This window comes from Pagrus major, chromosome 21 (genome assembly GCF_040436345.1).
Source record: "Pagrus major chromosome 21, Pma_NU_1.0".
Classification (NCBI taxonomy): Eukaryota; Metazoa; Chordata; class Actinopteri; order Spariformes; family Sparidae; genus Pagrus; species Pagrus major.
This window is the reverse complement of record NC_133235.1, coordinates 2203919-2225622: the sequence shown is the minus strand read 5'-3', so window position 1 is coordinate 2225622 and position 21704 is coordinate 2203919. Positions and strand designations below refer to the sequence as shown.

Here is a 21704-nt window from a genome sequence, read left to right as displayed (position 1 = left end):
CATGTGTTGAACTTTAACAAACTCCTCCTACAGCTTTGACCAGATCAACTTAAAATTTTGTCGGGGCAATCTTCACAATTTTGCTATCAAAAGCTTGAGTTTTCGTTGAAGGGCGTGGCAGGGCAGTGAATATCGATCGTTTGCTAGGAAAGAGGAAATTTCTATAACTCTGACGTACGTAGTCGAATCTGCCCCAAACTTCACGTTTGATAAGAGTCCCAGCCTGAAGACATTGACATGCCAATATTCTGTTACAGTCATAGCGCCACCTAGTGGCAACAGGAAAATACATTTTTCTATGTTTCTGACAACAGCCCTTGCGGGCATACATGTATGTCTACATATATGCTTGCATGGCTTATAAGGCACCTTAACGGTATCGGCCTTTTTCCACAACACATTTTAACATGTCACAGTTGGATAATCAAAGGTAATAATCAGAATTATGATTAATTCCATTTAGCTGCTTGTTCATGCTGGTGATTGGCACACTTTAATGGCTTAATGGGACATGAACAGAAAACAATGCAATCAACATCAACATTGATAATGTTATTAGTAACACGTGACAGGTAAACATGTCTGCTGTGGAAAGGGCCTGTTGCTCTGATGTGCTAGGTTATTAGCAGCTTAATGAAGGGAGGAACACCAACAATCTCTATATGATATCTTGCAAATATTCATATGAAATGTCTCTTTGTTTATGTTTTCGCTCAGTGTTACTGTAAGATAATGCTAAATAATACTGGTTAAGAGTATGAATTTTATGCATATTGTTAAAGCAACAAAATAGATTTACCATGTTTATTGTAGAGCTGCTCAATAATGACATAATCATGTATGGTACATGTAATGTGTGTTTTGTATTTGTTTTCACTCAGGTGTAGAATGGGGGCTCCATTTCCCAGCAGCCAATGGCGAGTACCAGTCTCCCATTAACTTAAACTCCAGGGAGGCCCAGTATGACCCGTCCCTCCTGGATGTTGGCTTATCACCAAACTACGTGGTGTGTCGAGACTGCGAGGTCATCAACGACGGACACACTGTCCGCATCATTCTAAAGTCCAAATCAGGTGAGTCCCAGGATGCATGGAAACATGTCAAGACCAGCACTTACTGATTTAAGAAGTGATGACAAAGCAGAATGCATGTTTAGTTTCGTGTTGTCAGCTACTGTTGTTTAGTGGTGACTGACACAATTATGTAGTGTGCAAATAAATCTAGGCCACTGTTAATGACCCCTTTTTCTCACTTTCACTTTAACTGGGACGGCTTTGATGTGTCTTCTACATCCTGTCTGCACTTGTCCACATTGCCCGGGTTTCCTGTGGTGCTGCCAGTGGTTACTGGGGGTCCTTTGCCTAGTGATCATGAGTATGAGCTTCATGAGGTTAGATTCCACTGGGGCAAAGAAAACCAGAGGGGATCCGAGCACACTGTGAACTTCAAGGCTTTCCCTATGGAGGTAGTGCACTCTCTCTCTCTCTCTCTCTCTCTCTCTCTCTCACACACACACAAACACACACACACACACACACACACACACACAAACAGAAATAAGGTCATGACCTGAGTGGAGTGCACTTTCAGATTAGACTAACAGCCTCTAAAAGCCTAAAGAAACAGTGTTCACATGTTTAAACCTCTGGCACTGACATGTGTCCTTCATTGTAGCTTGTGGATACCTTGAACACAAAACCTTTCCAACAAGTAACACTTCTGACATCTGAAGGTGACATCAATGTGTTTGCTTGAGTGTGTGTGTCCAGGAAACCTTTTGTAAACTTCACACTGATGGCCTTAAAAAAGTTAAAATTAAAGGGACTTGGGGCAGGATCAAGAAATAAGACTCAATAGTGACTCGCCGGCCGTTGCGGCCGTTAGGGTAACTGCAGCCATCAGCCAAGCCGGCGTGGGAGCGCGCATGAGCTCTTCACAACAGTGCAGCTGATGCCGTCTCATCCCTATTCGTCAGACGCTTGACGCTTGGTCAAGTGCCTTAATGTGAGATGCCAGACTTGTTTTGTATTTTCCAAGTCAATGTTATGATTGTAACTGAAAGTTGTTCAATAAAGATTTTATTAAAAAAAAAAAAAAAAAAAGCTTGGTCAAGTGCCCCTCGCGTAGATACCTGACGCAGGAGGCTTCCCCTTTGCGTTGGTCTTATCCGCTACACATGAAGCAGCCAGGAAGCTGCTCGCTGTGTGTAGCGACACACAAGCGCAGTGATTTACAGTTACGGTTGATGCAGTCTGAAAGGCACGGGCGAAAGCAAAGACGGCATATCGGGGGACAGAGATATCGTCTCTGATAAGGGATTGCTGTGTGTTAGCGGCTAATGTTGCTACACAGACACAAACAAACCATTAGCCTGTGGCTACATCCAGCTGCTAACGTCACCTCCCGGATAACAGGTTGGGCATTCGGTCCCATATATAAAGGGACATATTTCTAACTATTCGGTTTCAGACTAAAGGACCGTGGAAAATGCGCAGTCTGTAACTATTCAGTGTTACACAGCGGTGGACTAAGTTACGTGTTAGCAGCTAACGCTACTTTGCACGTTAGGTCACTCGAGTCTTCGGTGATCTCATATGATTTTCAAATCAAGCTCTAAACATGACCTGTAATGTTTTCTTACCTGGTTACTAGGAAATGAGCCATGTCAGCATCTGTTTTCAGTCCCAATTCAAGTTGAAGCTGCCTCCATGAGTCCAACACGTATCTGATGTTTATTCAGGTGCCAGCCCGCTTTGCTCGTAATTTTGTTTTGACTCACAACATGCCGCTGATAAAACCTTTGTTTTCTTCTTAGTATGACTTTTTAGTGGACTTTGTGTGATGGTGGTTCGTTTGCTGGCTGTAGCAGAATCCATTACTACCCAAACACTAGTTTGGGTCCGCCGCGTTTGTTTACTTCCCGTATCCAAGTCGAAAGCCGGTCGAGGACGCGCATTCAGTGTCATCTGACGTCACGTCCGCAGGACTGTGCGGGAAATTCGAGCCCGAATTGCAGTACATTATGCAGCACACAGCCTGTTCAAGGCAATGGAGAGATACGTGGGTGGACTCATTCTTTTTGGTTTTGAACGCTTCATCACCCATTAGCATTAAAAATCTTAAAATGCATGTTTATAATTTCACAGATCCTGAAGTAAAAAAGTTTAAAAGTAAAAATGTGTTATGTTACGGGTCCCAGGATTGGTACCGAAGTAACAAAACAGATGTCTGTAAAATACAGATAAAGATCAGCAGCAATGAAGACACACGTTAACCGTTCGTCATCCAGATTGCATCTGGGGCTTTATTCCTCAATAACATACTCAAAACATATTTTCCTGAGTGCTAGCTTCTGTTTCAGTCCATGTTTATCTCAAGTGCATATAAAGTCCATAAAACAATATTATTCAAGTCAAATCCAAATTACTTCACAATATGTAAACCTTTCCCACATTTCTAGTGAACATATTACAGTTTCAAGCGTGTCAGGTAGCATGCAAATATAGTCTAGCACATTTTGATGTAAATCAAGGCTACTATATCAATACAGTGCAAGTTACAATAATCCTTAACTGTCTTTAAAGCGAACAACACTTATTCTAAAGTGACTCTGGACCTAGGCACTTACTTTACTATGGAAGAATTATCCTATCTTTATTCAAGAGCGTAGATTTTCAGTTTGAGAGCATGATTTCATTTCTTTCAGTGACACAGCTCCTTCTCGTGCTCAGATTTATTCTCCTCATGCTCACATTTTGTGCTCGCACTGAGATGTTTGCTGCTCTCTTTCCAAATGTGTGCTTGAACTCAAAAATCACATGCTTGTGCTCACACAAATTTCGCTCGCATTCACATATGTCCTGTGCTCGCTCAGATCTAAAGTCTGCACGCTCAGATCTAATGTGCACACACTCAGAACAAGCACCTCCTCTCTGGTTGAGGAGTCTGCTCAGACTCAAGGCTGTCCCTCCCTGCACTTAAAATATTGTGTTTCACCAGCCAATAGGGAGACAGCTACAGTGTGGACCAATCAAATGACGGATGCTGCCTTGGGTGCGTTCCTTCGCACTTTTTTTGAGTGCTCCATAGGGGCGGGTATATGGTCTGTTTGTAAAACTGCTTCTCTCAAAATACACCAATTTACCATATTAGCCAGCTATTTGAATCGTCACCTACTTAAGACATATTTTACACATTACTGTCATGTCCATGAGTAACACGCCCGGTAAGAATGTGGAAAGGTATTATGGGTAAGGTGGAGGAATTTGGTTTACATTAAATTCGCACTCAGCAAGAGACAGACATGTCTACGTGTGGTCCATATTATCCAGATTGAATTCTGCAACCTCTGGCTAATTCAGAAGTAAAGTAGAGACAAGACATTGGCGACGAGGATTAATTCTCATTAGCTAGTTAGAAACAACAAGTTTAGTTAGCTAGCATGGAGAAATCCGGGATTCAAAACTTTGCATGCTACACCGAGCCAGCTACGCTAGGCTCACGATGGAGGCAATGGCTAACGTCGTTCGAGCTGTATGCTGACGGTAAAGGGCTCATCATAACCGATGATTCACCTGCTCCTTCGAAGCAAAGGAGACGTGCACTGCTACTTCATCTAGCCAGATGCACAGGACATTTTCTCAACTCTTCTGGACACTGGTGAGGCAACGGACTACGACAAGGCAGTGGAGGCTTTGAATGCATACTTCGTACCCCAGGTCAACACAACGCTGGCAAGGCACGCATTTCAAAAATTGCACCAGAAGCCGGGGGAGACGGTGCAGCAGTTTGCTACACGCCTGAAACAAGCTGTGAGAGACTGTGGTTACGGGGGAGATTCTGACAATCAGATAAGGGACGCAATATTAAGCAAAGGGACGTCAGAATATGTCAGAAGAAAACTGTTAGAAGAGGGTCGCGGATTGACTCTAGCGTCTACACTGGAAATAGCTGCCCGTTGACGTCATGCGCGTCGGCTAAACCCTCCACAGACACCGTTAACCGGATTGCACCGAAAGGAAAAAAGGGAAACCATGGAAACGGGAATACAAAAGATAGACCGAACAGAGACAATAAAAATGATGGAAAGTGCTACAGATGTGGGAATACTGATCACATTGGCTGTGATCCAAAATGCCCCGCACGAGGACAAATGTGCCACAAGTGCCAGGGAAAAGATCACTTTGCAAAAGTATGCCGCACTAAAGGTGGGAAACCAAAACAAAACGTAAATAACGTTGATAAACATGAAAGTGGGGACTTTGCTTTTGCTATTGATGATAACCACATGCCAGAGAGACTTAAAGGGACTTGGGGCAGGATCAAGAAATAAGACTCAATAGTGACTTGCCGGCCGTTGCGGCCGTTAGGGTAACTGCAGCCATCAGCCAAGCCGGCGTGGGAGCGCGCATGAGCTCTTCACAACAGTGCAGCTGATGCCGTCTCATCCCTATTCGTCAGATGCTTGACACTTGGTCAAGTGCCTTAATGTGAGATGCCAGACTTGTTTTGTATTTTCCAAGTCAATGTTATGACTGTAACTGAAAGTTGTTCAATAAAGTTTTTATTAAAAAAAAAAAAGCTTGGTCAAGTGCCCCTCGCGTCGATACCTGACGCAGGAGGCTTCCCCTTTGCGTTGGTCTTATCCGCTACACATGAAGCAGCCGGGAAGCTGTGTAGCGACACACAAGCGCAGTGATTTACAGTTACGGTTGATGCAGTCTGAAAGGCACGGGCGAAAGCAAAGACAGCATATCAGGGGACAGAGAGATCGTCTCTGATAAGGGATTGCTGTGTGTTAGCGGCTAATGTTGCTACACAGACACAAACAAACCGTTAGCCTGTGGCTATATCCAGCTGCTAACGTCACCTCCCGGATAACAGGTTGGGCTTTCGGTCCCATATATAAAGGGACATATTTCTAACTATTCGGTTTCAGACTAAAGGACCGTGGAAAATGCGCAGTCTGTAACTATTCAGTGTTACACAGCGGTGGACTAAGTTACGTGTTAGCAGCTAACGCTACTTTGCACGTTAGGTCACTGCGAGTCCTCTGTGATCACATGTGATTTTCAAATCAAGCTCTAAACATGACCTGTGGTGTTTTCTTACCTGGTTACTGGGAAATGAGCCATGTCAGCATCTGTTTTTAGTCCCAATTCAAGTTGAAGCTGCCTCCATGAGTCCAACACGTATCCGATGTGTATTCAGGTGCCAGCCCGGCTTTGCTCGTAATTTTGTTTTGACTCACAACATGCCGCTGTTAAAACCTTTGTTTTCTTCTTAGTATGACTTTTTAGTGGACTTTGTGTGATGGTGGGTCGTTTGCTGGCTGTAGCAGAATCCATTACTACCCAAACACTAGTTTGGGTCCGCCGCGTTTGTTTACTTCCCGTATCCAAGTTGAAAGCCGGTCGAGGACGCGCATTCAGTGTCATCCAACGTCACGTCCGCAGGACTGTGCGGGAAATTCGAGCCCGAATTGCAGTACATTATGCAGCACACAGCCTGATCAAGGCAATGGAGAGATACGTGGGTGGACTCATTCTTTTTGGTTTTGAACGCTTCATCACCCATTAGCATTAAAAATCTTAAAATGCATGTTTATAATTTCACAGATCCTGCCCCAAGTTCCTTTAACTTCTGTGTTGGGGGAGTAAATGTAAAAATGCTGATTGACTCTGGTGCGACAAGCAATGTAATGGGAGAAAATGCATGGAAAAAATTGAAAGCAGAAAGCATTAAGTGCCACTCATATGTCCCTAAGACAGAGAGAAAACTTTATTCATCTTCTTCTAGTCAGCCATTAACAGTCAAGGGGGCATTCACATTTGAGGTGTCTATAGGAAAAAAGACTGAACGTGCTGAGTTCATCGTAATCAGAGGAAGTGGTGAACCGCTGCTTGGAAAAGAGACAGCAATGCGACTGAGGGTCCTGAAAATAGGTGCCAACATTGCTGCCATCACGGACATTAAGCAAACGCTCAAGCAGCAGTATCCTGAAGTGTTCAGTGGAGTCGGAAAACTGAAAACAAGACAGGTCAGTCTACACATTAACCCTGAAGTGAAACCTGTAGCCCAGCCACTCAGGCGCATTCCATTCAAACTTCGGGGGGCAGTAGAGTCCAGAATTAAAGAATTGGTGGACTTGAACATCATCGAGCCGGTGAACGGACCCACCCCGTGGGTGAACCCGGTTGTGATTGTCCCGAAACCTGGAAATGATGTCCGACTTTGCCTGGATATGAGACGGGCCAATGAGGCCATAGTGAGGGAACGCTTTCCGATTCCCACAGTGGATGTGCTACTCCAAGGCATGAACGGCTCAACCATATTCAGCAAGTTAGATTTAAAATGGGGCTACCACCAACTTGAACTGACTCCTGAATCACGTGACATCACCACATTTGCTGTGCACAACGGAGTGTACAGGTACAAAAGACTGTTGTTTGGTGTGTCCTCTGCCAGTGAACAATATCAGCATGAGATAGCCAACGCATTAGCTGGTATTGAAGGAGTGGAGAACATATCTGATGATGTGATCATACATGCATCTGACCAAGAGACGCACGACAGACGACTACATGCAGTCATGGAAAGACTCAGAGACACTGGATTAACACTGAATCCACAAAAATGCCAGTTCAACATGGACAGATTGATTTTCATGGGCATTCTGCTATCGGAGAAGGGCATTGGCCCGACAGAGGAGAGAGTGCGAGCTGTGACAGAAGCACGGGAGCCGGAGACCGCCACAGAGGTGCGTAGCTTCCTTGGGCTTGTGGGATACAGCAGCAGATTTATCCCGCAGTTTGCAACTCTATCAGAGCCACTGAGGCGCCTGACAAGGAAAGACACGCTTTTCAACCTAGGGCCAGAGCAAAAGCAAGCATTCAGTGCTCTTAAGACAGCGCTCGCTAAAGCAACCACCCTTGCTTACTTCGACAAAGAGGCACCAACCCAGGTAATAGCGGATGCGAGTCCTGTGGGGTTAGGCGCTGTCTTAGTGCAAAACCAGAAAGGAATTAAAGTCCCTGTGTGCTATGTGAGCCGTAGCCTAACTGATTGTGAACGGAGATACTCTCAGACAGAGAGAGAGGCGCTAGGTCTGGTGTGGGCCTGCGAGAGACTACATCCATACCTGTATGGGCGACAGTTTGACCTAGTCACAGACCATAAGCCATTGGAAGTAATATATGGCCCCCGCTCCAAACCATGTGCACGGATAGAGCGATGGGTTCTTTGCCTGCAACCGTACCAGTTCAAGGTAGTACACATAGCAGGGAAGAACAACATTGCTGACTCACTATCAAGACTCCTGCCAAACACGGTGAAACAGGCAGAACATGGGCACGGAGCTGATGAGTATGTGAGATTTGTGGCAGTGAACGCGACTCCAAAGGCACTCACCACTCGAGAAGTGGAGGAAGCATCTGCCACTGACCAAGAGCTCCATGAGGTACGCAAAGCCATAGCAACTGGACATTTTGAGAAGTGCAAACAGTATGCTGTCATTGCAAATGAGCTATGCACAATAGAATATCTTGTTCTAAGAGGCACACGTATAGTGCTGCCCCAGGCCCTGCGAGCACGAGCACTTGCACTAGCCTATGAGGGACACTTGGGTATAGTGGGAACAAAACAACATCTCAGGACTAAAGTGTGGTGGCCTGGCATGGACAGAGCAGCCGAGAGACATTGCAAAGCCTGTCACGGATGCCAAATAGTTGCTAGACCTGACCCACCTGAACCGCTGAGACCCACACCGCTACCTGATGGACCCTGGCGGGACGTTGCAGTTGACCTACTGGGACCTCTCCCGTCCAATCACTCCATTCTAGTGGTAGTAGATTATTTCAGCCGATATTATGAATATGATGTCATGACCACCACCACAGCAGAGAAGCTCATTGACAGTCTGGAGTCAATCTTCAGCAGACATGGATTGCCAGTCACGTGCAAGTCTGACAATGGTCCTCAGTTCAGATCAGAACAATTCAGACTGTTCTGTGAGGAAAATGGCATCACACACATCAAAACCACACCAAAATACGCTCAGGCCAACGGAGAGGTTGAGCGTCAGAACGCATCACTTATGAAAAGGATCAGAATTGCTCAATCAGATGGACTTGATTGGAAAAAAGAACTGAGAAAGTATGTGACGGTCTACAGGAGCATCATCCATCCAACAACAGGTAAAAGCCCTGCTGAATTGCTTTTCAATCGGAAGGTAAGAGGAAAGCTGCCTGAACTGATCAAGAAGTGTGTGATCGTGATACAGAGCAAAAGGCAAAGAGCAAGCTGTATGCAGACACCCGCAGAGGAGCACAGCTATCAGAGGTCAGTGTTGGTGACACTGTGCTCTTGAGACAAGACAAAACTGACAAATTCTCCACCCCATTCAATGCAACACCACACAAGATCATCAGCAGGACAGGAAGCAAGGTTGTAGTGGAATCGCCAACAGGAGCTCGATGAGCTCGATATGCAAGAAACACCACCTTTGTCAAGAAATACGAAGAGAAGAGACTGAAACAAGGGACATTCCCAGATAAGGGGGAAACACAGGAAGCTGAGGATGACACAGGAATCGGCGAGGCGATAGAAGAACACACACACACCACTGACACTCAGAGTCCACAAACCAGAAATGACATTGACACACAGACAGAAGCAAACATGCCATCCAGGCCGCAAAGGGTCAAGCGAACACCCAATAGACTGTCTGACTATATTCTCAAATGATTTAAAGAAAAGAAGAGAGTTGTCATATTGTTCATGAGTTAAAACCTGTGGGTATATAGAATGTGTTTGATTTCTAGCAATAGAAGAAATTATTACAGTTCATGATTTGAAAGAATTGTTGTGATTGATGGTTGCTTAAAGGCAAGCAATATGTTCACGAAGTAATGAGTTCTGACTAGTACTAAATACTAAAGTGATTTTGATAAGCGAGGTACATGTTCCTGTGTGGTGAAGTTATGTTACAGATCTGGCCACTCAGAAGGAGGTTAAAATGAGAATTCCTGAAATGTGAAGCATAATGTGAAGTATAATCCTGAGTTATATTTTCTATCCTGAGTTATATTTTCTGTAACTAAGAAGAGTTTAATTCTAAGAAAAGGGGGGATGTCATGTCCATGAGTAACACGCCCGGTAAGAATGTGGAAAGGTATTATGGGTAAGGTGGAGGAATTTGGTTTACATTAAATTCGCACTCAGCAAGAGACAGACATGTCTACGTGTGGTCCATATTATTCAGATTGAATTCTGCAACCTCTGCTTAATTCAGAAGTAAAGTAGAGACAAGACAATTACTATCACTCATGAGAAAATATAAATCCTTTCAAGTGCAAAATCAACTAAACATAACATTAAGGTTTCAAATTTATATAACAGCGTACTGTAATTTATCATTTTAACCTTTTCCACAAATAAATACAGTTCTGTTACTCTTAACTTTTCATTGAAGTTATTACATGTGTAGGAGCTCAAATAAAGTCTTTGCATTGTAAACACAAACCCTAACGACCTGCCTGTGAGACCTTGCACAGGGGATAAAAACCCACTGAACCGTGTGCAGCAGCGGGGTCTACCTGCCGCAAGACAAAGGCAGAAACTTCGGTTTATAAAGTATCCTAAACTATCTCAAAATATCTTCACAATACTTGCTTACATAGTAAGCTTACAGAAGTTGACATTTGTATTATTTGATCAATTACTAACCTGTAAAATACAGATAAAGATCAGCAGCAATGAAGACACACGTTAACCGTTCGTCATCCAGATTGCATCTGGGGTTCGGGCAAAAGTTTCCCCCCAAAACAACCTGGGGCGCAATAGTTCCTGTGTCCCATGTTCCACCTGTATGCTGCTGGCATTTTCCACACATGAAAAATAAAATAATTAGACGGTTCCCCATATTATTAGGCAAAATATTAGACCCAAGAAATTAAGAAATTACTTAGGAAATTACTATTCAGCTTATTAAATTAAATAAACACCAAAAATGGTCACTATTTTTTTGGGGTGTACCACAGTTAGGTTAGGTTCAAATTTGGTATAGTCAAAAGATTTCATAAACATTTGTAATATTTTGTTCAAAATTAGTTCAAAGAGCAGATTAATACCATTCTCATGTCATGTCATGTCATGCAGTTGGTATGGAGCTTGAAGTGGGATGCAATTAGCCTTGCTGAGCATAAAGATTGGAAGCAGAAAGAAAAAGCTAGCTTACTATCTCCAAAATTGAAAACTACACATGCTTCACAATACACCTCTGAAGCTCACTCATTAACAAAGTGTATCTTAATTGTAAAATTCAATTTTGTGGTTCATGTCTAGTAACTATTTCTTGTCAAACCACAATTTGGCCATCTCACCAGAACTTCTGTGCAGCGTTTAGCCAGACACAGACGGAGTGCAAAGATTTTAGAATAAGCATGATGGTACCAAATTCAGCAACGACACAGTGCCAAGTGTCCCCTTGGCTGTTGTCAGAGGTCTTTTCAGTCTGACTCACTAGATATAGACTGGTGGTATAAGCCCACCACTAGCCATCTATGTCAGGTGACCAAAGGCGGGCTGGGTGTTATCATTTTCCAAATCCCAGTCACATAGGAAACAACAACAGCAACCTGCACGCCAGCAACAAACACACGGGTGAGTTTTTTCCAACTCTAACCTGATCACCAACAGCATGAACCTAAAAAAGCTGGCAGCAGTTGCCTTTTCTTTTGCAGGAATTTAGCCATTTTAATGCCAGTGCTCACCTCCCCATGTGCAAAACAAGTTCCATGCAACACTATTTTGCAGGCTTATAGACTGATGCATCCTGAGCTCAACGCTACCCAAGATAAATGGAATCTGCTTAAAGGAATACAAACAAGCCAGAGCATTTTTCCCCTATACCAGAGTGAAACTTGGGCTATGTTATTCATTAGTAGGACTGGGTGTTACAATCCCTGAAGTTTCAGCACAGCTAGTACCTGGTAGGGGTTGTTCTTTGCAGTGATCATTTGATGTTGCTACCAGTTTGACACGTAGACATGTCTACCTCGACATTGTTGGATGTTTCAACCTTTTATCACAAGGCACCCTCAGTCTAGGGAGTTCACCACAGGCTGATCAGACCAGGGTGTGTGTCTAGTGGTTCGCTGGTCACTTGGGAGCCCAGACGGCATCTCTTTGCTTTAGTGATTGCTGCTTTCCGCAACGTTAGCGAGGGCTTTGACTGCCTTCCTATGGGCCTGCCCCAAGATGCCAACCTCCCTCAGGAGCCTTGCTGTGGAACCGGCAACAAAGCCTCTGCATCCCACCTCCACTGGCCACACTTCTTCTTTCCAGCCTCGCTCCTCAGCTTCAGCTGCCAGGTCAGCGTAACGCAGTTTTTTTTCACTCGAAGGCCTCTTCCACAGCAACCTCCCAGGGGACAGTCAGCTCCACCAAGACGACATGTTGGTAGGAATTGGAGGTTGATTGCTGCAATTTCAGATGAAAAGGAGTCTCTGGTCTAGGTCAGTGCTCATTTTTCAATCCCTGGATGCATTCAGTGTATCTCCTGAATCATCTAGTTGTTAAGTTTTTATAAATGATATATACTAGGGCTGTCAATCGATTCAAATATTTAATCGTGATTAATCGCATGATTGTACATAGTTAACTTGCGATTAATCGCATAGTAATCACACATTTTTCACTAGGGTGAAAAAGGTTCACTAAACAATGTTAATCAGCCTGCAGGCTGAAGCCACCCATTAGCGAGGGGGAGGAGGGCTCTCTGCATCAGCTGTGTGCTCGGCCAGGAAGTGGCCTCAGTTCACATTGACGGGAAATGAAAATAACTTTGTTCTTGTGGAGAGAACCATCTGGCTTTGAAGCTGAACTTTCCATTCAAAACACCCTTCTCTTTATCCATTTTCTTAAACAAATATATTTATTGGTATTTTGCTTTCAGCAACAGAGATTATGATGAAAACGACAATCAAAATAAAACAAACAAAACACATTTAACATTATACATAACAGAAAATACATGTAAAATGTTCCAACAATGTATTAGAACTGAAGATTTGTTTAGTTACTAAGTGCAGGTCCCAGAGGAAATGTCCCCATATTTCTTGAAAGACCTCAGGTCACAAGTACAAGTCAGTTTCTCCAAAGCAAGGCAATTAGATAGATCCCTGAACCACTGACTAACATTCGGTTTGTCTGGGTTTTTCCAAAAGAGAGCAGTTGTATGTTTAGCTTGGAGAAGACAGTAGGCCCTATTTAAATGTTCTGTAGTGCATAGTCTAAAGCGCAGCGTGCTAGTGTGTTTAGGGCATATCCAAGTCCATTTTGGTAGGTAAACGGTGGAGAGGTGGTATTTAGACTCTGAATTAGTCATGGACAAGGGGAACTACGCACGTTTGCTGTTCATTGATTTCAGCTTGGCGTTTAACACCATAGTTCCCCTCATACTCAAGCTCAGGGATCTGGGGCTGAGCTCTTCACTCTGCTCCTGGGTCTTGAACTTTCTGTCCACAGGTGGTGAAGATCGGAAATTGCACCTCCAGCACCCGCACCCTCAACACCGGCGCCCCCCAAGGCTGCATCCTGAGCCCCCTCTGCTCTACTCCCTGTACACCCACGATTGTACAGCCACACACAGCACCAACACTATCTTGAAATTCGTGGATGACACAGTGGTGATTGGCCTGATCTCCAACAACATGGAGACGGCTTACTTGGAAGAGGTGGAGTTGCTGACATCATGGTGCAAGACCAACAACCTGGACCTGAACGTCACCAAGACCAATGAGATGGTGGTAGATTTCCCATTACGCACAACTACAGATCTATGGGACCCCGGTGGAGATGGTGAGCAGCCATAGGTATCTCGGAGTTCATATCTCTGAGGACCTAACATGGACAACCCACATCACCTCACTGGTGAAGAAGGCTAGGCAGCACCTGTATCACCTCAGATGGCTGAGGAAATTTAAGATCTCCACAGGGCTACAGAAAACCTTCTTCTCTGCTGCCATCCAGTCTGTCATCTCTGGAAGCATGACCGTCTGGTATGGCAACTGCAGCGCCCAGGACCGTAAATTTCTCCATAGAGTGATCCAATGTGCTGAGCGCATCACTAGAACTGCATTGCCCTGCCTTCAGGACATTTACACCAGGCGGTGCAGGTCCAGAGCGACCAGGATCATGATGAACATTCACCACCCCAACCATGAACTGTTGCCCTTCTGGCAAGCGCCTACGCAGTGTCATGGCCAGGACTGAGCATCTGAGGAGGAACTTCTTCCCTCAGGCCATTCGGACAATAAACTCCCATAAACCAACATAACACACACTCAGCACACACCATATATCACACACATGCAAGCACACCCTGCTACTTTGCACACAGTCTTTCTGTAAATACTTTTGTCTTTGTCTCTTATTTATATCTAGTTCTTGTTTAGAATATATATATATTTATATATATATGTATATATATATATATATATATATACATATGTATATGTGTATATATATATATATATATATATATATATATATATATATACTCTATTTAAATGTATGTCTGTTATTTTATTCTCTTTTTCAGTTTTATTTTTGCATTCTTTTTGCACAGTCGACGGAGTGGTTGCAATTTCATTTCACTGCTGCTGTACTTGTACAATTGCATGTGACAATAAATCTTTGAATCTTGGGTGTGTTTTGGGTGGAACATAAATGAAACCAATCAGAATGTCGTCTCGCTTTAAGAGCCACAATGTGGGCGTGAAAATGTCAACTGCGTCAGTCTGAAACTAGAAATGACACTTGCGCTGCACTGTGCGCTGCTTTGCACAGAGTGTAAGATAGAGCCCAGTATGTTATCAGTTTCTTCTTGGTCTTATTAATATTCAATCCCTCGGGGAACAGTCCTAGGATGCACATCTGTGGACATATTGGTAGTTTTTCAGATACAATTACATCAAGTCCATGATTCTTGAGCAATCCCATAAACAGAGGAACAATGTGCCTTTCTCCACAATACATTTTACACAGCAGTCTGGGATGTTGGGGTTGAAACGGTGGAATAGATACGAGGTAATATAGGTACACATTATCCACTTTTACTGTAATAAATTAAATCTTGTATTAATCGTATGAACCTGAGCTTTATAGCAAACTCCCTCCCATTCTTCAACTGTTATCTTTGTGATCAAATCATTCCTCCAAGCCCGTCCTTTACCTTCCAAGGATTCTTCACACATCCTAACAAATGTATCATATATCAGAGATATCTGACCTCGGCCTTTGGAGTATTTTATCATTATATTATAAAGAGTTGGCATTTGAAGTGAGTTAGTTTGGGCCTTGGATATAAAACTTTTTATCTGCAAGTACTTGAAGAAATGTTTTGAAGGTATTCAGTTTTTTTTGCACAGATCTTCAAAAGTCAGAAATACCTTGTCATCATAATACAGATCCATAATTCTGCCAATACCCTTTGTTGCCCAAATCTTGAACCCTAGATCATGAGTCCCTGGACTAAAACTTCTATTCTCCTACATAGGAGAAAAGCTTGAGAGCTTTGAATCTGAATCAAAGTACATCTGTGCTTTAAACCAAACCTCCACTGTGTGTTTTACGAAGGGGTTCTGTGTTGTTGTTTTTTTAGGAGAGTCAAGAGTACAGGTAAATATTTAGGGGCACGAGGGATGTTGTGGTGCTCTCTATCTGCACCCAAGGCATAGAGACTTTATTTAAAAACCAGAGCACTGCTGCTCTTATTAGAGCAGCCATGAAATACCGATAGAGATTGGGGAGTCTAAACCCCCCTCTTTCCTATGGAAGATATAGTTGGGTCAGGCGTTTATTCTTCCAGCAGGGCTCCAGACTTTTGCGCCTAAAATTGGACAGTGTGAGTAAATTTTTCATCTACTCGCGCATGCGCGACCAGTAAATTTGCTGTTTTTTTTTGTTTGTTATTAAATACTTTTGTTGCTGACAAACTCGTTCTACACTTCAGCCCACTATAGTTAGCAGTAATGCCTGAATGACTGGTTTGCCAACCAACATTAACTCCAGAAGAAGAAGAAAGGAGACGAAAACAGAAGAAGAAGAAGGCTGATGTGTGAGAGCGGGGGCGAATGACCACTGTGATAGGCTAATGTGTGAAAAGAGGTGGGTCTTGGGTGTTATCGCGCGAATCCACAGATTTCACATAGTGGTGTCTCCTGTAAACAATGGACAATGGCGAAGCGGACTATCAGTTCGTACTTTCTTCCTAAACCTAATGATCTAGAGAAGACAAATCCCGAGAATGAGTCCGACTCAGATTGTGAGGAAACGGTCGTGGCGAAAAAAGGCAGGAAATTCAGCTTTCGCGATGAGTGGCTGCGCGAGTTCACCTGGCTGAGGTATTTCAGGGAGACGAATTCAATGAACTGCAAATTCTGCCGTCGATACCCACAACATGCGGGGAACACGAAATTTGCTGATAAGACTGGCACTACACAATTAAAACACGACAATTAAAACACTACTGTTGTTGTCAGTAGAGCATAAATATTCACTTTGTATTTTTTAGCTGTATAACTGGTGTATGTTATTAAAACTATTGCACAAGTTTATAAGATTGTAGTTTATGCATTTATTGTCAAAGTATTTATCAGTAATACAGTGAAAATGATAGCAAAACTTTGCAAGTCGATTTATAGTGTGCGCCCCTAAATTTTCTGCTTGCGCCCCTAAAATTTTAAGTTAGGGGCCACTGTGCTCCTAGTAAAAAAAGTTAGTCTGGAGCCCTGTCCAGAGAAAATTGGTTAGAATTTTATTCATTTTGGGTAAAAAAAAGGAGGGTTCAGGGGTAGAGATTGAAATAAGTATAGAAATTTAGGTAAAATGTTCATTTTAATAATACTAATGTGGCCAATTAGGGACATGGGGAGTAACACCATCTGTGAGGCTATTATTCGGTCATAATTTGATGGTATTACATTTTTACGATTTTAGGAGTGATCTTTATTCCTAGATATGTGAATCCTTGTGGTAAATTATGAAAAACCGTATTGATAGGCAGAGTGAGTCAGATTATTTCAGAAAGTGAATATTAGATTTGGAGTTATTCACCTGAAAACTCACCAAAGCATCTTATCAGTTCTAGGAGGGTTGGCAGGGATTGGCCTAGATTTTTCAAAAACAAAACGATATCATCAGCAAATAGAGCCAAATGATTCTGACGATTTTGCCACCTATTGTGGTTCCTCTGATTACAGGGTGGACTCTGATGACAATGGCAAGCAGCTCAATTGCATGTGTAAACAACATCGGTAAAGAGGGCATCCTTGGCGTGTGGACCTTGATATTTTGAAAGGGTCAGATATTATGCCATTGGTAAAGACCTCTGCCGTTGGGTTCCCATATAGGATCTGGATCCATTTACAAAAGTTCTCCCCCAACCAGTGTGCGAAATACCCGTCAATATTCGGGGGGGGGGGGATTGTTGCTCAATACCGATCTAAATTTTCTCAATATGCAGTAGGCCTATAACATTACAACATTTCATGGATGCAAGCCAAGACAATCAGTCTATAGCCTACATGACAACACACACATGCACACACTTAACAATTTTTGACAATCCGATATGCTATGGTATTCGTAAAGCAACACTGAGATAGGAGGTTGCATTGGCTAAAGTTGTTTGGATGCACGTTGTTTTATAACAAGGAGAGGCAAAGTTGTGCATTACAATGCAGACACGACAGTAGTTGGCACCAATCTGGCGCGATTACAAGAGCAATCAACTGAATAAATGCCAGGTATAGCCTATCGGAGACTGGCACGCAATCAGTGTACTTGCAAATGAGAGCCTGCAGTATGACCGACCGTGTGACATTATTTAACCATCCATCTACAGCAAATACGATCAGACAGATGCATCATTGTACACAAACACAAAGCACATTCGCCTAACCGTGCAAACAGGCCATCTCTCAAATTGAAAAAAACACGACAGCAGATGCTGACAGACAGCCTACAACAAGCCAATCATCACCACGGCGGGTGCTCTCTCTAAGACCACAACCAACCACAAGGCCTACACAACTTGCGGTCTTTCCATTCGCCCACCTGCTTCGGTGTTCAACCAGCCGGCAAGTCACTTGTGCTAGCAGCAGTAGCAGCTAACGTTACCTCAGCACCTGCTGCGTCTTCGGAGCACTCGGCCTCAACTTCACATTGTTCTTCTGGGGAGTCACTGGGTGGGAGAGGATCCTCTGTTCTGGTAGCGAATGGGCCCACTTTGCTAGCTGCACCGGCAACGTCTTTCGGTGCCTCTTCATCTCTGAGTGTCACCTTTTTGGATGTGAACCCAAAGTGTGTGAGTGATACACTCTGGTTTAGCTTTCGCTTGCTAGCCATTTTTAGTAAGACTTCTCAACGTTACATCTTTCTTCTGTTTGGCGCACATTTATTAAACTCACAAACATTTTTTTTCTAATTTGCATACGTGCGCAGGACCGGCTGACCGCTTGGCAACAAATACAACATATGTGTGAATAAATGTTTTGGATTCTGAATACTGGACATGGTGAGCTTAAACACATTTTAGTGACCATTAGTGACAATAAAATATTTTATTTTTTAGACAAAATTTGAGACCCCCTTTAAATTTTGCTTTTGAGGCTTCCAGGGGTCTCATGGGTTAATCGAGGCCCCCCGGACCCCCCCGTATTTCGCACACTGCCCCCAACCCAAACCAAGATAATATTTCAAAAAGATACGGCCATTCTACCCTGTAAAAGGCTTTTTCGGCGTCTAGAGATAGAATGGCCGTATCTAAAACATCTTCTCCTTCATGTAGAATATTGATTATTCTTCTAATGTTATGAAAGGCTTGTCGGCCCTTAACAAAGCCCTGTTGGTCCAGGCTAATCAAGGATGGCAAGTGTTCCATGAGTCTCAAGGTTTGTGTTTTTGCTATCAGTTTTGTGTTGGAATTAAGTAGTGATATCAGCCCATAACTAGCGCAGCTTGATGGCGATTTTCCTGGTTTTAATAATACTGTTGTTAGTGCACTCTGTAGTGTTGGGGGAAGACCTGTTTCAAATGCTTCACCTATCATCTCTAGGATTGGGAGTTTTTTCTTAAAGATTTTATAGATGCCAATGGGAATTCTGTCTTCAGATGGCTCCGAGAACTGTATCGGTTGATTGGTTGAGTTTGTCTCTCCCCTCTTCAGATAGAGAGGGAAATTTGAGCGCATCTATGAACTTTGTTTGCAAATCGGGGTCAGAGGGAGGTTGCATTACAAGTGAATTTTTATTAGGATGTTTGATCTTTGGGAATATCCTACTTGACTGTGTTTTACGGAGCTGGAATGCCAAGAGCTTGCTTGCCCTGTTGGACATCTCATATTAAGTCAGACCAGTAAATCTAAGGGCCCTTTCTGCTTTACACGTCAACAGCTCATCTAGTTTTTGTGTACAATTTGGTAGAGGTTTAATATCTTCCTCCCTCATAATTTGTTTTCTTTCTAAGATTTTAATCTCATTTTCTAGATTCTGCTGTTTCCTTAAGGCAGTTGATATTGAGATAAATTTACCTCTCAGTACTGCTTTTGCTGCGCAATATGACTGGATTCAACCATGCCTATATCTTGCTTAGAAACACAAAAGAAGTCGATTCGAGAATAACTACCATGGACCCCTGACTTAAAGTAAAGTCCTCCTGCCTTGGGTGATGGTAACGCCACGTATCTATAAGTCCGCATTCTTTCATCACTGCATTCAGTGATCTACATTTCTTAAACATGGGTCCCACTATCTGCAGGGAGTTTATCTAGTTTTTTGTCAATTAATTAAAAATATAAAATGCAAAAAAAGTGATTGTATAAGTATTCACCCCCTTCAAGACAGTATTTGGTGGATACACCTTTGGCCCCAATCCCAGCACTGACTCTGTGTGGAGTCTCAATCAGGCTTGCACATCTGGACACTCCAGAGCATTCACCTTGTAGTCTTTAAACCATTTCTGGTTAGCTTTCGCTGTTTGCTTTGGGTCATTGGGTCAAAATAAGTCGTAGTTCTCCTGCAGACTGAATCAGGTTGTCCTCCAGGATTTTCATATATTTTGCTGCATTCATTTTACCCTCTACCTTTACAAGCCTTCCAGGGCCTGCTGCTGAGAAGCATCTCCACAGCATGATGCTGCCACCACCATGCTTCACAGTAGTGTGTTCGTGGTGATTCATAGAAACTTCTTCTAGTTGACCTTGGAGTCTCCCACATGCCTTTGGGTGAACTCTAGTTGAGATTTAATGAGCTTTCTTCAACAGTGGCTTTCTCTCCTATAAAGCTTTGATGGGTGAAGAACCCGGGCAACAGTTGTTGTATGCAGAGTCTCTCCCATCTCAGCTGCTGATGCTTTTAACTGCTTCAGAGTAGTCATAGGTGTCTTGGTGGCCTCCCTCACTAGTCTCCTTCTTGCATGGTCACTCAGTTTTTGAGAACGGCCTGCTCTAGGCAGATTTACACATGTGCCATATTCCTTCCATTTCTTAATGATGGATTTAACTGAACTCTGGGGGATGTTCAGTGACTTGGAAATGTTTTTGTATCCATCCCCTGACTTATACTTTTCAAAAACCTTTTCACAGAGTTGCTTGGAGTGTTCTTTTGTCTTCATGGTATAATTGTAGCCAGGAATACTGATTAACCAGTGACTGGACCTTCAGACACAGGTGTCTTTATACTACAATCACTTGAGACAAATTCAATGCACTCAGGTGATCTCCTTAGGTCAGTCACTTTAAAGGCGGTGTATATTTACACAATCGCTTATCCAAAAGTAATGATAACAAGGCTCAGAGTAGGGCTGGGTGATATGGCCAAAACTGTTATCACGATATGATTTTTTATATTGATCGATGTCGATAATTATCACGATATACAGTATATTTAACAATAATAATGTTGAATTGACAGTTTTAGGTCTAGTATTTTCCTTAGGACAGAACCCAAAACAAACCAGGTTAATTATGGTTTGTAAAATACAATTATTTATTGTCAGAATGAATAGGTGACAAACATTCAGCAGAACCAACCAACCAGATGGCTTTATGTTAAACACTGAATAAATAAAATGATGAGTATGTACAACAAATTGCTTGTTTCAAACGTGTCTCAAACATTTTAGAGGAAGTATATTGAACTGAACATTGATTAAAGAAAATAAAATAAAAAGGTAAATGTTGAGGATGATTATGCTACTGTATTCTTTGAATATTGCACATTCTTGAGCTTGCAGGTAGTTGTTCAGTTCAGCTTTAATGCTTCCTGTTCTGTAAGACCTGATGTGCTTTGGACGTGCGACCAGACCACATATCAGCGGTGACATCTCTGAGCTGCTCCTCCAACTTTACCCTTCACTCTGCATAGAGCTGATTTTTCAGCCGTGCTTATAGGCATCATATCTTTAGTGATACAGTACGTAATTGCGCTGGTTATGTCTTTGTGTCGCTTCAGTTTCTTCTCATATGGGGTAATGGCTGAAAAAGAAGCGGCAATTATTGGTTGTCGAACTGAAGTTTGACTAGTAGAAGCATTGGGGCTGGGCTGTTGGCTACTTGAGGGGAGGCTGACGCTAGCATGATAGTGCAAACTCATGCTTTCGGAGTACTCTTTGGGACGGTAACTTTTGAGATGATGGAAGAG

The 21704-nt window shown here is 43.0% G+C and overlaps 1 protein-coding gene across 1 annotated transcript in view; it reads left to right on the top strand.

Annotated features, from left to right (window-relative positions):
• Nucleotides 1-21704, top strand: part of ca8 (carbonic anhydrase VIII) — a 41128-nt gene that overhangs the window by 7663 nt on the left and 11761 nt on the right. The window contains exons 2-3 of the mRNA XM_073492105.1: nt 882-1073; nt 1341-1465. Coding sequence (XP_073348206.1) covers nt 882-1073; nt 1341-1465 — 317 coding nt within the window. The remainder of the gene's footprint in view (nt 1-881; nt 1074-1340; nt 1466-21704) is intronic.